At 40.5% G+C, this 14973-nt stretch overlaps 1 protein-coding gene across 2 annotated transcripts; it reads right to left on the reverse strand.

Annotated features, from left to right (window-relative positions):
- Positions 1–2054: 2054 nt before the first annotated feature.
- si:ch211-57i17.1 (uncharacterized protein LOC565010 homolog) lies at positions 2055–14513 on the reverse strand. 2 transcript variants are annotated; one of them, XM_040125648.1, is made up of 10 exons: positions 14124–14513; positions 10282–10390; positions 9960–10076; positions 9012–9153; positions 8168–8295; positions 7514–7663; positions 6478–6553; positions 6253–6318; positions 5802–5829; positions 2055–5380 (listed from the first exon to the last, which is right to left on the reverse strand). In XM_040125648.1, the coding sequence occupies exons 1-9, from the start codon at positions 14429–14431 to the stop codon at positions 5819–5821; spliced, it is 1107 nt and encodes a 368-aa protein (XP_039981582.1). In that variant the 5' UTR covers positions 14432–14513; the 3' UTR covers positions 2055–5380; positions 5802–5818. The 2 variants fall into 2 exon arrangements, with proteins under 2 accessions (XP_039981582.1, XP_039981581.1); XM_040125647.1 differs by lacking the exon at positions 5802–5829.
- Between the last annotated feature and the right edge of the window lie 460 nt (positions 14514–14973).

Below are 14973 nucleotides of genomic sequence, written 5' to 3' on the forward strand. Positions count from 1 at the left end.
ATGATTCAGCCCAGAAAGCTTCAGGTTTGATCTTCCTCAATAATCAAGTTTTACCTCAGCATTGAGGCCAACAGTCTTGTGAAAACTTCAAAAATGAATGAGTGGTAAAGTTATGACGACACACTTTCATATTAATGTATTTCAATTATGAACAAGGGATGGACAGCAAAAAAAATTCAGAGCCAAGTTCACTTTACCGGTTCTGTTAAATTAAGTAAATCTTTGGAACATGATTTGTTGTAAACCACCACAATGGACTTGAAACGAAGCCATCAAGATGTGATTGAAGTGGAGACTTTCAGCTTTAATTAAAGGGTTTAACAAAAATATCACATAAACCATTTAGAAATTACAGCCTTTTTTGGAGTTGATTCCAAGTGTTGAATTTGCTTTTGGTAGCTGTTCATGGGAACTCTCAATATACGGTCCAAAGAGGTGTTTATATAAATGAAGGAAGCCATCGTTAAGATGAAAAAACAAAACAAACCAATCAGACATATCAGAAACTTTCCATTCTTAAAAACAGGGAATGCACTGTTGAGCTCATCAACACCAAAAGGCCTGGAAGACCACGGACGACAACTAAAGAGGATGATGACAGAATTCTTTCCTTGTTGAAGAAAAACCCTTCAGAACATCTAGCCAGGTCAAGAAAACTCTCGAGGAAGAAGGCGTATCATTTTCAAAGTCTACAATCTAGAGACGCCTTCATGAATGTAAATACAGAGGGTTTACCACAAGGTGCAAACCACAGGTAACACTCAAGAACAGAAAGGCCAGATTAGACTTTGCTAGAAAACATCTAAAAAAGCCTGCCCAGTTCTGGAACAAGATTCTCTGGACAGATGAAACAAGATTAACTTTAACCATAACGATGGGAAGAGAAGAGTATGAAGAAGGGGAGGAACGGCTCATGATCTAAAGCATACCACATCATCTGTCGCAGTGTTATGACATGGGCATGTACAGCTGCCAATGGAACCGGGTCACTGGTGTCTATTGATGATGTGACGAATGATAGAAGTAGCTGGATAGATTCTGAAGTGTATAGGGCTGTACTATCTGCTCAGATTCAGCCAAATGCTCCAAAACTGATAGGACAGTGCTTCACAATATAGATGGATAATGACCCAAAACATATTGCTAAAGCAACCTGAGAGCTTCTCAAGGCAAAGAAATGGAATACTCTTCAATGGCCAAGTCAGACACCTGACCCAACTGAGCATGCCTTATACTTACTGAAGACAAAACTGAGGGTGGAAAGACCCATAAACAAGCAGCACCTGAAGGCAACTGCAGTAAAGACCTGGCAAAGCATCTCAAGGGAGGTAACTCAACATTTGGTGATGTCCAGGGGTTCCAGACTTCAGGCAGTCATTGACCACAAAGGATTTTCATCCATGTATTAAAAATAATCCTTTTATTTATAATTGTTAGTTTGCCCAATTACTTTTGAGCCGCTGAAAAAGAGGGACTATGTATAAAAATGGCTGTAATGTGACATTTTTGTTAAACCCCTTGAATTAAAGCTGAAAGTCTCCACTTCAATCACATCTTGATGACTTCGTTTCAAATCCATTGTGGTGGTTTATAGAGGCAAAGTTACAAATATGGTGATACTGTCCAAATACATCTGTAACTAATTGTATACATTTTTTCAAAACCACTGGTTTTTGTTTTTCAGCTTTAACTCATTTTTTGATTGAAATAAACTCAACCTAATGTCGCTGATTAGGCAAACAAGGATTGAGTGGTCCTTTACGAGCTGAGAAAATTATCTTGCTTCTTATGAACAAATGAATCGTACTAAAACCCACAGGACTATTAGAATAAAGGAAGTGTTACAAAACTAAAAACTGCTTTATCTAGCCAATGAAAAGCTGTTGTGGAGATACATAGTTTTCAAAGGACAGCCACAATGCCTCTTTTTGATATACATGGACAGTTTGTGGGTATGTAATAGCTCTAATAAAGTTGTGATAAAAAAATAACATGTTTCACAATTTATAGACACACCAGCACACAAACCTACCTTATAGAGAGCTCAAACCAAATTAAAGTTTTCACTTATTAATTTATTTGAAATGAGCTGCAATGCAATGTGGGCACAAACACTTGTACCATTACAGTCAATAATATGGTTACAAAATGAACATTTACATAATAAATTAATATACTGCAGTACCACATGAGACAGTAAACATAAAACCCCAAATTGGGGGATTATATTGCATTAAAAACAAAAAGGAATTGGTTTAATTTACAAAAAATTTTCAGGCATTTACAAAGGCAGCCTCTTTTTTCGTTGCTTTTTGTACATATATAAATATAAATCTCTAAATTGTAGTTACACTGATGTGTCTGCTAAGAAGAGACCAGATGAGGGGCTCTGGCCTGAGACGAAGTCCTTCAGTGACCTCGGTGCTGACTGCCATTTCATTATAAAACGAAACATAAATTTCCACAGTTGGTGTTGTAACCATTTTCACTGAAACTTTTGATTTACCAGATTATTAACAAGAGTTTTTCTTTGCCCTATTTCACATCTTTATACCACTTAAGATTATATGCTTATTTGTTTTAAGGTTTTCTGCATTTCATTGCAACGTGCACTTCTCCCTTTAGTGTGATATTATGTCCGTAAACAAACAAACAAAAAATTAATTATTATAAACATGTTTGCAGCAGTAAAGTGCATGCGGCACATGCTAGGTTTTGAATGTTTTCAAAGCTGGCAACAGTACAAATAAATAGTTAAATATAGGACTACAGCTTTTGCCATCCCTTACAAAAGAATAAATGGACCCCTCATGTTTAAGCAACCCTTTGTGCAATCTTCCCCAACATCCACAATCTTTATTGCACCCCTTTTCCTCCTCTTATGCCCTTTTCTTTTGGCTACGAGCATCAAAGCCCTGCTTCACATTTTCAACTAGTAAAAGTACATTCCTTTTTCAAGAGTATCATCTTCCTCTTACAAATCAACCACTGATTTTCTGATAAACTGAAGTTTGCTGCTAGATGTTACAACTGAATCTACGTTATCATCACTAGACTGCTACACCGAGCAAATGCTACTGAGAGCCCTTCGCATGTGCCGTTGATCTGCTAGCTACACCTACTACTATTACTACTAAGCAGAGTCTAGGACTTCTATAACCGTGTTTCAAAAAAGCTTGACATGATCAACATCTGTAATGCTACCCTGATTTAGTCAAGAGGCTACCATGATTACCTCCATCTGCTCGTCCAGGTATTTAGAATGAGATTTAGAGTGTGAAAAGATCCATGTGCAGCAAATTGAAGTCCAGCTGTTAAAATGTTCTCAGAAACAGAAACAGAGACTCAGGAGTGTCAGTACCTTTCAGAACAAGATTTTAAACCTCTAACACTGATGATCGTACCTGAGAGCTAGACTAGACCTGATCTGACAGTGTGTGGTGCACCTGTAGTAGCTGGTGATCTGTACATTAGTGTACCAACTTGCTGATGACGCGGCATGAAGTGCAGTGCTAGATTGGTGTTACATGGGTTTAAAAGGGTGCTCCAGTGATTTAATATTACACTGCCATAAAGCTGGGAGACTTTAAAGACACATTAAAAAAAAATACAGAATGGTCAAAGTCCTTAGTATGGATCCTACATTTCCCACAATGCAACTTGATTGCATCTTTTTGTTAGACCCTCTCTGCTTGGTAAACATGACATTTTTCATATTCCATGCCTGAGTTTTTAACATCGACTGTCTGTTATAGATTTGTAGTCTCCAGCCCCAATGCCAAGATAACCCTGATGACATCACTATGACATCATCAGGGTTATTTTCTCAATTTTGACAAAGCTCTTCCACAGCCACAGAAGACAACGTGCAACTGTTTTTACAGGCTGAGTAGTGCTCCTTATGATCCGCAAACTGATGGCAAATTGAAAAGTCAGTGGAGTGCCCTTTTAAGGCTGCTGAAATTCTCATGCCCAGGCTGACTGATAACAGTTACAGGATGCATGACAAAAAAAATGTTGTGGAACACGTTTTCTGCATCATCTAACACTAATCTAGTGAGACACACACTGCAGTACATCCATCACATATTCCAAAACTACATGACCAGATCACTGACAGACTAAAGCGCTACCACAAAATTCCCAAAATTTACACAACAGTTAAAGGGTCAACAGATACAGAAAACCCACAACTTATAATAGAAGCTAAACTACACAATTGTAAAATCTGACATAATCTTTACTACACTATTTATCTAAGGATATGACCAGATAGGTCATCATCTACTAATGCAAAAATGTAAGACATGAGGTATCTGCAGTCTCATGTGATGAAGACTCCTGGGGAAGTGATAAAGTTGTTGGGGATGGGGTCACTACTTGAGGGCTCAGAGGTCAATGGACAGCATTTACAAAATGATGTTGCAATGTGGTCACAAAAGTGGCTAATGCCAAGTCCCTAATCTCACTAAAAAAACTCTAAACTCTTTATCCAAAAATATGCTTTACATGTTTGTTCATCCAGCTATTACTTTCTTAAGTCATTTCACTTTTTTCCCTTTTTCAAAAAGTGAAAAGTTCCGAAAACTGTGCAATTTCACTTAATCGTATACAAAATAATTCATTTTAACATTCAACTAACTGCTAATACTGAGTGTAGACTTAAAACCAACTTGCCAAGACAGATGGGCCTACAAGTTTGGATTTTTAAATTTAAAGGTTTGCTCTTTTTAATCCTTAGCAAGCAGTTTTTAACCTCAAGACATTATATGCAATTGATCAAAGAATGCCATTAAAGTAAACAGGTTTCCAAATAGGTAAAAACAGGATTTATCCTTGATACCACAACTTGCCTAGCAATGTAAGATCCAGAGATTCTGCCAGGATTTGTTTTCCCCCTCACAAATGAACTACACAGAGGCAAATGCATTCAGTTTACAAAACAGATTGGACTGCATTTCCCTCACCCAGGTCTGCTGATGAAGCGCACAGAGCCCACATTCAAGAGCCACTGGCAAATCAGGAAGTGAGGTGTTCAGACTAATACTGATTACTGGCATCCATAGACAAGTCTTCATGCAGTCAGGATATACGAGGTTGTAGAACTCAGGCAATAAAAAGTTAAAAGACAATGAATGAAAAGAACTATACAGACCAAGGAGTTATATCTAGAGTTAAAATCTTAGGAACAACAACAGTGGCAGAGTAAAAAGAAAAATGCCACAAGTACATAAAGTCTATGTTGTGAAAAATGGGGAGGAAGGTTTGGATTTTAAACCATTATCTGTGTTCTTCCAGATTACTCGAAACCTCTTCTGATAGTCCAGTGGAAGTTCCTGGAAACACGAGGCCTGCCTTTGGCTTTACGTGGGACACAGAACTGTGAAGACAAAAACAGATCAGTTGATCATCGATGCAATTCTGTAAGAGCCGTGAGAGCTACGAAGGATGGAAGAGCAACTACCACAGGGAAAAATGTGGAGTGAGTAAAGAGGAAACTGTAGCTACGGATGAGAAGCAAACACGTGAATAGCTGCTGCTACAAGCTCGCAGTAAAGGGGAATTATGTGCATGAGTGCATTTGGGTGTTTCAGGGTGGGTGTAGTGCAGCTACAAGCGCTGCACAGCAGGACAGGTGCGACGGCGAAGAGCAAGTGAGGGAAGGCTTCTGCTTTGCGGGAGAAAGTGCTACTACACAGCGAGAGGGAGGAGAGAGAAAGAGATAAAGGCATGTTTGAAAAGGTTCAGAACAGAAGGCTGAAGGTGAAGAATCTGTGTTAATGTGACAGTGCCTCACAAACCTCAGTTTCCACTGCTCTCATACCAGAGCTACCCAAAGGAGAATGCAGCACAGACGAGAGACAAGGAAGGTACACGGTCAACAGTGAAAGGTGGCAAGAAAAGCATTTTTCCCCCCTCCCTTTAATTAACATTTGTGTTGAGTGTTAATGTGTTCTTTCTTTCTCTACTGTCTCTCCATCAGCTACCCTGAAAATTGGGGAAATTAATTTTGTACTTCCACTTTCAAGCAAAAGGGGGCAGGGTGTCTGAATGTCTGGTGGAACTGACACAAACCAAAGTCACCTGGCTGTGACACACACCTCTAAATACAGTATAAGTCATTTTTGGCACACTGTTTGAACAAGTTTATTTCAATTTCTCTCGGGTTTTTGCTGCAACAAACCGTCTTGACATGACTTCAGTTGCCCAGATTTTTGCTCCCTGAGGTCAAAGTATGGAAGGCATGTTTACCTTTGAGAATGTAGTCTGTTAGCAGGGCAGGCACCTTGTCGCTGTCATCCCTCATGGCATGGAGGACTAGCAGATAGAGAGAGAGAGGAAATTACATTTTGAAAACAAAACATACACTGAGGCAAAAGAAAGAAAATAATGCTCACGGCTGGAGTATAAACAAACCGAGGAGGAAGCCACATTTTATCATTATGTGTGTGTGTGTTTGTGTGTTGGTATGCTCACTCTTTGTGAGGATCTGGAGGTCTTCTACGGACGGGGAGCCTGCTTTCTTCTCATAAGGGATCACTGTGGTCAGGTACTGAGGGGAAAAGATCATGTAAGATTCAATTAATTATGTAGTCAATTACTATTTTAATTGCAGTCCTCTAATTTAATCTTGGAACAAAAAAAACTCTTGTGAAGGGGTTACAAAATGTGTCGTTTGCCAGTGTCACGAAGATCCTATGAACATATGCTAAGTGAGAGCCGATGTGTATGTAACTGCAGGTTGGTTTCAACCTTTCAGAGGCCTATTAGAGCAAATGTTTAAAGTCAAAAAAGCAGTGATTATGCAACAGTATCTTCTTTGCTTAAAACAAAGGAACAATGAGATTACGACACAGTAAAAGCTGCGAAATAAAAAATGGATGATTGAGCAATGCTTTGTTGAAATCAAGTTAATTTAAAATAAGATTAAAAAAGTAACTGAAGTGGAGAAAAGGAGAACAAAAATAAACCAAAAAGAGAAGACAGACTAAAGAAATGACAGAACAAATGACACAGAACGCCAGCAGTGGTAGCTGTAGAAAAAGAAACAAACATGCCAAAGTAGAAAAAAGAAAGACAGAAAAATAAAACAGAATCACAGAATCTTATCTGCAGTGGAAAGAAAGAGCAGGGGCACCTGTTTGTCCCCTCCTGTGTTGCCAAAAGTTTGACGGAGACCATTTTGAATGACATTGGAGAGTCCCTCCAAAGTGAGGAGCTACAAGGAGTGAGAGGAAGGAGGAAAAAAGAGAGTAAAGAGAGATAAGGAGGTCTCTACAGAGTATGTTAGGGGATAGAAGGAGAAGGCTCGGCACAAACCCTTAAAGCTAGAATAAAAGCAGCTTCCCCGTGCAAACTGTCAGGTCATGCATCGTGCAAATCTACTTGTAATTTGAACAAGTGCGTGGCTGCGTATACATGTGTCCGTTTTACTATGATTGTCATCATGCATACAGGGCATACATGTTTATCTTTGGCAGTGCCTCCCACACTGTGCCACCAGATGACTCACTGTGCCTGGTATGTGCGTGCTGCCTGTCCTCTGGCCGTTGGGGCCGGTTGTATTCGTACTTCGGATTTTCTTCTTCTTGCGAAGCAGCTCGCGGTGCTCCTTCTGTCTGTTCTGTACGTCGATTAGCAGCGAGATGAAGCTGTTCTTCACCTGTTTTTATACAGAACGCCATTTTATTTATGTTGGTTTTTAAGATCCCACTGCAATTTTCTTTTTGCATTACTTTATTTAAACATTTAATGCTAAACCTATTTTAATCTACTGTTAAAAATACACTAGGAAAGAGTCATGACATTGAAGCAAATTACATTGTAAACATGAAGCTGCCAGCAATTCACTGACCTTTCTCACTGGCCTACAGAACACTGTGAGCGCTCCAGTCTGTTCTCACTGCACAACAGATGTTCAAATGGCCCTACTTTCAAACTCTGATTTTTAACATTTAAAAGCTTACATTACAATGAAGCATCACTGTAGAATCATCTGACTGATTATGATTTTAAGTAAGCGGAATGCTGTTAATAATCTGGTCATTTTTTTTGGCCTGGCTCTCAGCTTCTCAAAAACTCAACAGACACACCGATCCAGTTTGTGTTTCCGCCTTGATGTAGTAGCACTGAGGCAACACATTTAAGAGGATAAAAATCAAAGTACCTCCTTTTCATAGTCCAGTTCGTCTCGCAGGGCCAGAGCCTGGATCAGCTCTTCACTGTAGCGGCGGATGGCTGTTTCCACTTCCTCCAGAGTCTCGGTCAGTTCGGACACAGACAGCTGCCGCAGCCCTGGGGATGGTGTGCGGATGTATTACATGTTTCGTGTAGGATATTTATGTGTGTGTCATGTGTATGGGTTTGTTTGGAAGCCTGGAAATGTTGATGGGTACTCACAATGAATAGTATTTTTTCCACTACAACCATTAATTATATTTTGCACAAAAGGCTTTATAATAACTAAGATACAGACACTGCCAGTACAGTTAAACAACGCTTTTTAAAAAGAAGTATAGTATATTTTATATCTCTCTGACTCAGAGTAAATGGCTTAGTATAAATATTGTGCCAACACTTTGTGACACTCATTAGGAGCTTTCCAATATGTAAAACACACTACATACTATGGTTAATATATATAGATATCTGGGACTAAATCTATAGCCTTAAGGCAAACTGGTCGCAACCGCTCAGTTTCCACAACTCTGGCATTAGAAACTGTGTTCGAGCCAAATACACGTTGTTGATTATATAACACGTAGTGATAATGCAAGTGCTGTCACTCTGTATTCGTTACACATTACATAAGAATGGTACCGCACGTGTGTGGCTGTTTCTTCATGTACTGGCCTGTCTGACCTATTACATGTCATTTAGCGATTTAAATAGCTGTCAAATGGCAGCAGAGTGTGAAATGGCACACACAAGGGGGTGAGCTCAGCAAATGTATAAGCCTTATGTTTTTCATTCTCTCCTCTGCAAATGTACACAACCGCAGTGGTACTCACGGTCCTCATAGCTGGTGTTGGAGCCAGAGCGTTTCAGAGCGTGGAGGTCCTGAGAGAGCATGGACAGGTCGGACTGGGAGGGACTCTCATCATCCTCCGGGTCTGGAGACTCCTGCATCATCTCTTCTATCTCCTCTATCACCTAGACAACAACACAACAATGGACACACACAAAAAAACATGTTCAGCCACTGGTTCCCCTCCTGCCAGGGTTTCGTGTTAATATGTTGACCAAAGTCGCTGTCTGTTGTTTCGTTTTAGCAAACAACGGAGCAACATGGCAGAGCTGCTGTGACACACGCTCTAACAGACACAAGATTAAGGTTGGTGACCTGCCTGTCCCGCCACAGCCACTCAATGTTTGCGTAAGACACACAGAGAACATCGGGGATGGGTGCAGTCAAACCAATTTTATGTGCAGCACTTCAGGAAAGTTTTTTTACTTTGAGAAATTAAGAAATTATTTTTGCTGCGTTGTTATTTTGCATATACTCAGTTCAGTCTTCTTGTGTTTTGCTTCAAAGAAGAATTCTAGATCATCATGTGATCAATTCTTTTCTTTTTAAAGCTTTCCAGCAATAGTTAATGCCAACCACAATGTGAGATTTGTTTGAATTTGTGTTTGTGGATGCAGGAACCCAAAAAAAACTGAGCTGAACATGCTCTCAACTTTATGAAATATTAAAGGCTAAATACTTACAGAAAACATTACTGCACAAACGGGATGGATTTTAGAGTAATTACTTGGCCAGGTTTACTACTTACATAAATTCTATTAAAATCTAACTTTAAATCAGAATCCTACAGTGTTGATTTGTCTGATTATTTGTCAGAGCTTGACATCTTTGTAGTGAGAGCCAGGAATTTTGCGTATTCTGACACTGTTTTAAAGTTTGTAGATAACAAAACCCTTCTGAATATATGCATGTGTGTTTGTGAATGTGTCACCTGTTCAGCTGTGAAGAGCGGCTCGTCGTTGATGCAGGAGACGATGATTGAGTGCATATCCATCTGCTCCCTCAGCTCCTCATCGTCCGACAGATCCAGAGACTGGTTATCCAACTTCTGTCCGTTGGGGACAGCAAACAGGTGGTTAGGCAGATTGAAGGGAGAAGAGCAAACTGCTTACACTTTGTGTCTAGGCTCTTCTTCTGGAGAGTAACATTTAAAAAAGTGTGCGGATTTATGGAAAAGTAGCCTGTGTGCTTGAAGCATTACACTACATCACAGACTGTGTGTGTGTGTGTGTGTGTGTGTGTCTCTGTGGTACCTCACGCTCTGTGAGGTTGAGAGTGGGCAGGTGCAGGGAGCGAGTGTGCGATGTCTTCCAGTCCACTGGCATCACGTTGCTGTAGTTATCTGTCAGAGCTGTCCACACTCTGGACAAAAGAAAGAAGGATTCACCAATTATTGATGATTGGAGAATAATATACTATCGTAGTAAACAAAATAAAGTTTTGAGCAATAAACAGGAGATAGGTGAAGTGTTCTCTGCTCACAGCAGATTAGACAAACCCTGTCTCTCTTTTTACTGTGACACAGCATTACTTGGCAGTGTTGCGGCCTCTTCTCCAACCCCCCCCGCATCTCACAGCAGTCGCATGAATCCGCTGAAGAATGCAAACAACTCCCTATTCACACGCTTCCCAGTGAGACGCACTGACGCATGCTTGGTCAACCTTAAAACTGAGGTCTTCTGTGGTCGCCCATTCGGAATTAATTTCTGCAAAACTCACACTTAAGGAACTGTGTGTTTAGATCATTAGAGCCTCATCTAAGTTTGCTGGTGATTCGGGCTAATTGAGAAACAGTATATACATTATACCAACAGACTGTTGAATGTTGAATGTACAATACTGTGCAGCATGCAAGTTGGCAGAGAACTTATCGAAGCCGGGCAGTTGGTGGAGTGGAGCACAACAAGCTTATTGTTCAACTGTGAAATACGCTGCCACCATCATCTTTGCGAAAACCTATTGAAGGATTGTAAAATGTGTGCAATTAGGTTTGGAAATACGTTAAATCAAATGTAAATAAATAACTAGTCAAGCTTCAGTATCGTCCAGTGCTTGTCAAACTCTGCGCCCACTTTGTGTTAGTTACTCAACTGGGCAGTAACTGGCTGCAGCTTATGGCCTGGTAAAAGCCTTGTTAATTTTATTTTAGTCAGGATGAGTTAGAGACGTCATTTAAGGTTAAGTGCAATTTTGTAAATACTATGTGGAACGGTTCCTTCATGTGGTAGATAAAACTAACAACTGTGGACATTATGCAGTTTTTTTCAGAAAATTGAGTTGTGCAGGACAGAAAATTCACGTGCACATGCAAGTCACTGTTTTTATTCCTGGCCCTGACTGCCGTGAGCGGACTAAGGATGGATGCTGTGAACCCATGTGTCATAGTGGCTCTGCATCGTCATACCCTCTCACACTCACTTGCACACACACTCACTTGCACACTTGCACACACGCGCACACACACACACACACACACACACACACACACACACACACACACACACACACACTCACACACTCACACACAAAGAGATGCATATTTACGTAACTTGCATGTTTCTCCCCGAGGTGCTCATGCACAGCTTGGTGAGTGGGGGTCTGTTGGGTTGTTCTAAATAGGGCAAAGGCTGGCAGGAAATATCTTTTGTACTGCAAGCAATGACACTGTCTCAGGCACGTTGAGTGTATGCCAAAAAGCATCATTAACTTCAGTTCCACTGAGAGCATTTGCATATAAAAAAAAACAAGCCTAGTCCAGATTTTAAACAACCAATTCATTTAATTCTATTTCAAGTCTTTGCAATTTGTCTGGATTGCACACATGGCCAAACATTATAATTCAAATGCACGACTTGGCTTTTACCCAAACATATTTTGTTTCCTCTATATGCACTGACTGAAACACACTTCCTCCCTGTCATCCCCCGTTGTTGGTCTCAGCCATGGTCTTACTGGAGAACTTGTTAAGCGCCTAGGCACGTCCTGCAAAAGCGCAGTCATCCAGAAAAGACTCTAAGTGAGCCTGGCACTGCTCTTTGGGCTTCACCAGGCAGTTGTCCAATAATTCCATTCCCTCTTTCCTCTGTTTCTTTACCTATAACAACCATAGAAGCCCCCCCCCCCCCAAGCTGACAAGCCCTCCTGAGACATTTAGGGCACCATTAACTGTGCATTACTGTTACTACTATGAATGCTTGTTTGTATGTGTGTCGCAAAACTGCACTGAGATTACAAAATGTCCAAGTAAAAAAACACTCAATGTCCAAACTACCAAGGTGTTCTTCGAGTCCAGTCACAAGTCCTCAGTATTCATATCCAATTAACCAACTGATATCTTAACTGCTAGATGTTTATCTAATATTGGCTACAATGTTAATTATCTAGAACATTTAACTTGTTTAGATATGTGTAGAGCTGGAATTACTGTTCAACTGATAGAAAATTAGTTGGCAACAATTTGGATAATGAATGATTAGTTATTAATATCATTTTCCAAGAAAAAATTCCAAACATGCACTAGTTTCTGATTATCAGTTGTGATCATTTGCTGCTTTCTTCATCAAATGTGCTAGTAACCTGAATATGTTTTGGTTTTAGACATTTGGTTGAACAAAATAACAATCTGAAGATGTGGACTTAGGCTTTAGGAAAATGTGCATTTTTCACACGTTTTAGACATTTTAGAAACCATCTCACAAAAGAAAAAGTGATATAAATAAAGAAGAAGGAAATTCTCACATTTGAGAGGCGGAAATCAGAAGATGGTTTTGCTAAATAAATAATTGAAACAATTATTCAAATATAAAAATAGTTGCCATTTAATTTTTTTTCACCATCATTAATGCAAAGAGCAAGTAAGCAAAAATCTCAATGTACCGTTGTAGTCTTCATAGGTCTTCATAGGTCTTCCTACACTTAGGTTTATGTTGTTAATCGTTTACAATTTAGGGCAACACTGAAAATATACATAATCTACGTCCACGGTTGCACGAGTTCCATGTTCATTATTATGTTCATATTCTGGTTGAGTCCAGTCCAGGAAGTGGAAGTGCAGTTGCATGACTAACTTTTCTTTTTGGTAGGGAAGGTGAAGCTTGCGTACATTATGTGACCAGATCGAAGGGTGTCACAACGTTGCAGTGCTACACGCAGGAGAACGAAGAGGGCAAAAGGAGCAACTCCGTAGTTGCGGTGATGTCTATGCTCAGTGTAGGATGGGATGATGGGACTAGTTGCTGTGAAGACACAGAATGTTGTCGTGCAAATATGCAGCCGTGACATTTATGTGTGTGTGTGTGTGTGTGTGTGTGTGTGTGTGTGTGTGTGTCTGAGATACTGCTGAGGACCATGGAGTTAACAATGGCTATTAAGGCGCCGAGAAGAGATGCTGACAGTGTATTAGTCTTTAAGACCCCAATGATATCACATGCATGGAACATGACATACTGTGTTAGCAGTGAGACGGAACAGCTGGGCTCCTAAAACTCAAGTCGAAGTCAAAATTGCTGTGTTTCACATATTGAACATAAGTATCAGTCAACATGCGTCAGTGGTTTAATAGCTAACATCAACCAATCTAACATGAAATCAAGTGCTGGTAACGTGGCACCCCAAAAAAAAAGAAAAAAAAAACAGAATAAAAAAAAAAAAAACACCACACACACACACACACACAGAGAAAGATGAGATGGACACAAGCATAATCACAACCGTAAAAACAAGTGTAAACTCTTGTTTCATCCTTTAAAGGACCAGACAGTCAAAATATGTTAACTTGTATTTTTCATTTGCAACGTGTTACTGCTTCTCCATTTCTGAATGTCAACCTAAATGTAAGAGTTTAAGTCAGCCCAGTAACGAAGCAGGTGAAACACACTTTGTTATAATATGGCAGAAAGCGTATTCCCGTTTGGCAGACATGCAGTAGCTGGCTAAACTTTGCTCGACACTGGTTAAAGCTAAGCTAAGATTCTCTCACCCTGACCGGGTAACATCAACGTTAAGTTAGCCTGGTGAGGCTAAAGTGGCTAGCTAGCTAAGAGATTAAAAGTTAGCGTAAATTGAAAAAAAAAAAACGGAAATAATTCACACTCACTCGTCGTCTTTCAAGTAACTGTCCTCTGAGATAGGTTTAATGGGGGCTATGTTTTCCGTCGTGGTGTTGTAGTTTCGGAAACACACTGTCAGCTTCTCGTCGAAGTCGTGGACGAGGTCCTCCATCGATTTGAAGCTGCAGATCTCCCCCGAGAAACTGTTGTCCAGGTCTGAGAAATCGTCTAGGCCCGACGACGAATCGCCCACGTTTGAATTTAGCTGGTCCAGCTGCTCGGCCGACCCCGAGGACGGCTTGAATTCGTTAAAGTCATGCCAGTCCTCATCGAAGTGGGCTAACGGCGCCGCCATGACTGCCGTGGGAGCTCGGTTGACAGTCAGATAGACCCCTCGACAGTGCTCGGTTTTCGGCTTCCAGACACCGGACTAGACGGTGAGGCAGAGGCAGAGAGAGAGAGAGAGAGAGAGGGGGGGTCGGACCAATATGGCGTCACTGCGGACGCCCCTCCCCTTTCAGATGGAGCAAAACAAACCCATGTCAATGGGATTTTACCTTGTAATTGATATGATTGTGGTGTTGTTTATGTTAGCCCTATCACTGTCATTCAGAGGAGACCAAATATGTGACTACATATTCACTGAGCCATTTTACGAAAACAGCCCATGAATCTTGCGTCTGCTCTGGAGTAAAGGCTAACTCACTGCTTTCCTGTATCTCAAGAGTGTCTCGTTCTGGAGGTTCTTCAATTCAACACAGCCTAAAGCTTGGGGGGGGGGCTTTAAATGTTTTGCTCTGCTCAGATGGAATAAACATGGATCACCTGATCAACTGCAAAGGTTTGATCTGAGTTAAGTGTGGAACTTTATCATATGCGGCTGTGTCCAAATCCAAA

Source organism: Xiphias gladius, chromosome 4 (genome assembly GCF_016859285.1).
Source record: "Xiphias gladius isolate SHS-SW01 ecotype Sanya breed wild chromosome 4, ASM1685928v1, whole genome shotgun sequence".
Lineage (NCBI taxonomy): Eukaryota > Metazoa > Chordata > Actinopteri > Istiophoriformes > Xiphiidae > Xiphias > Xiphias gladius.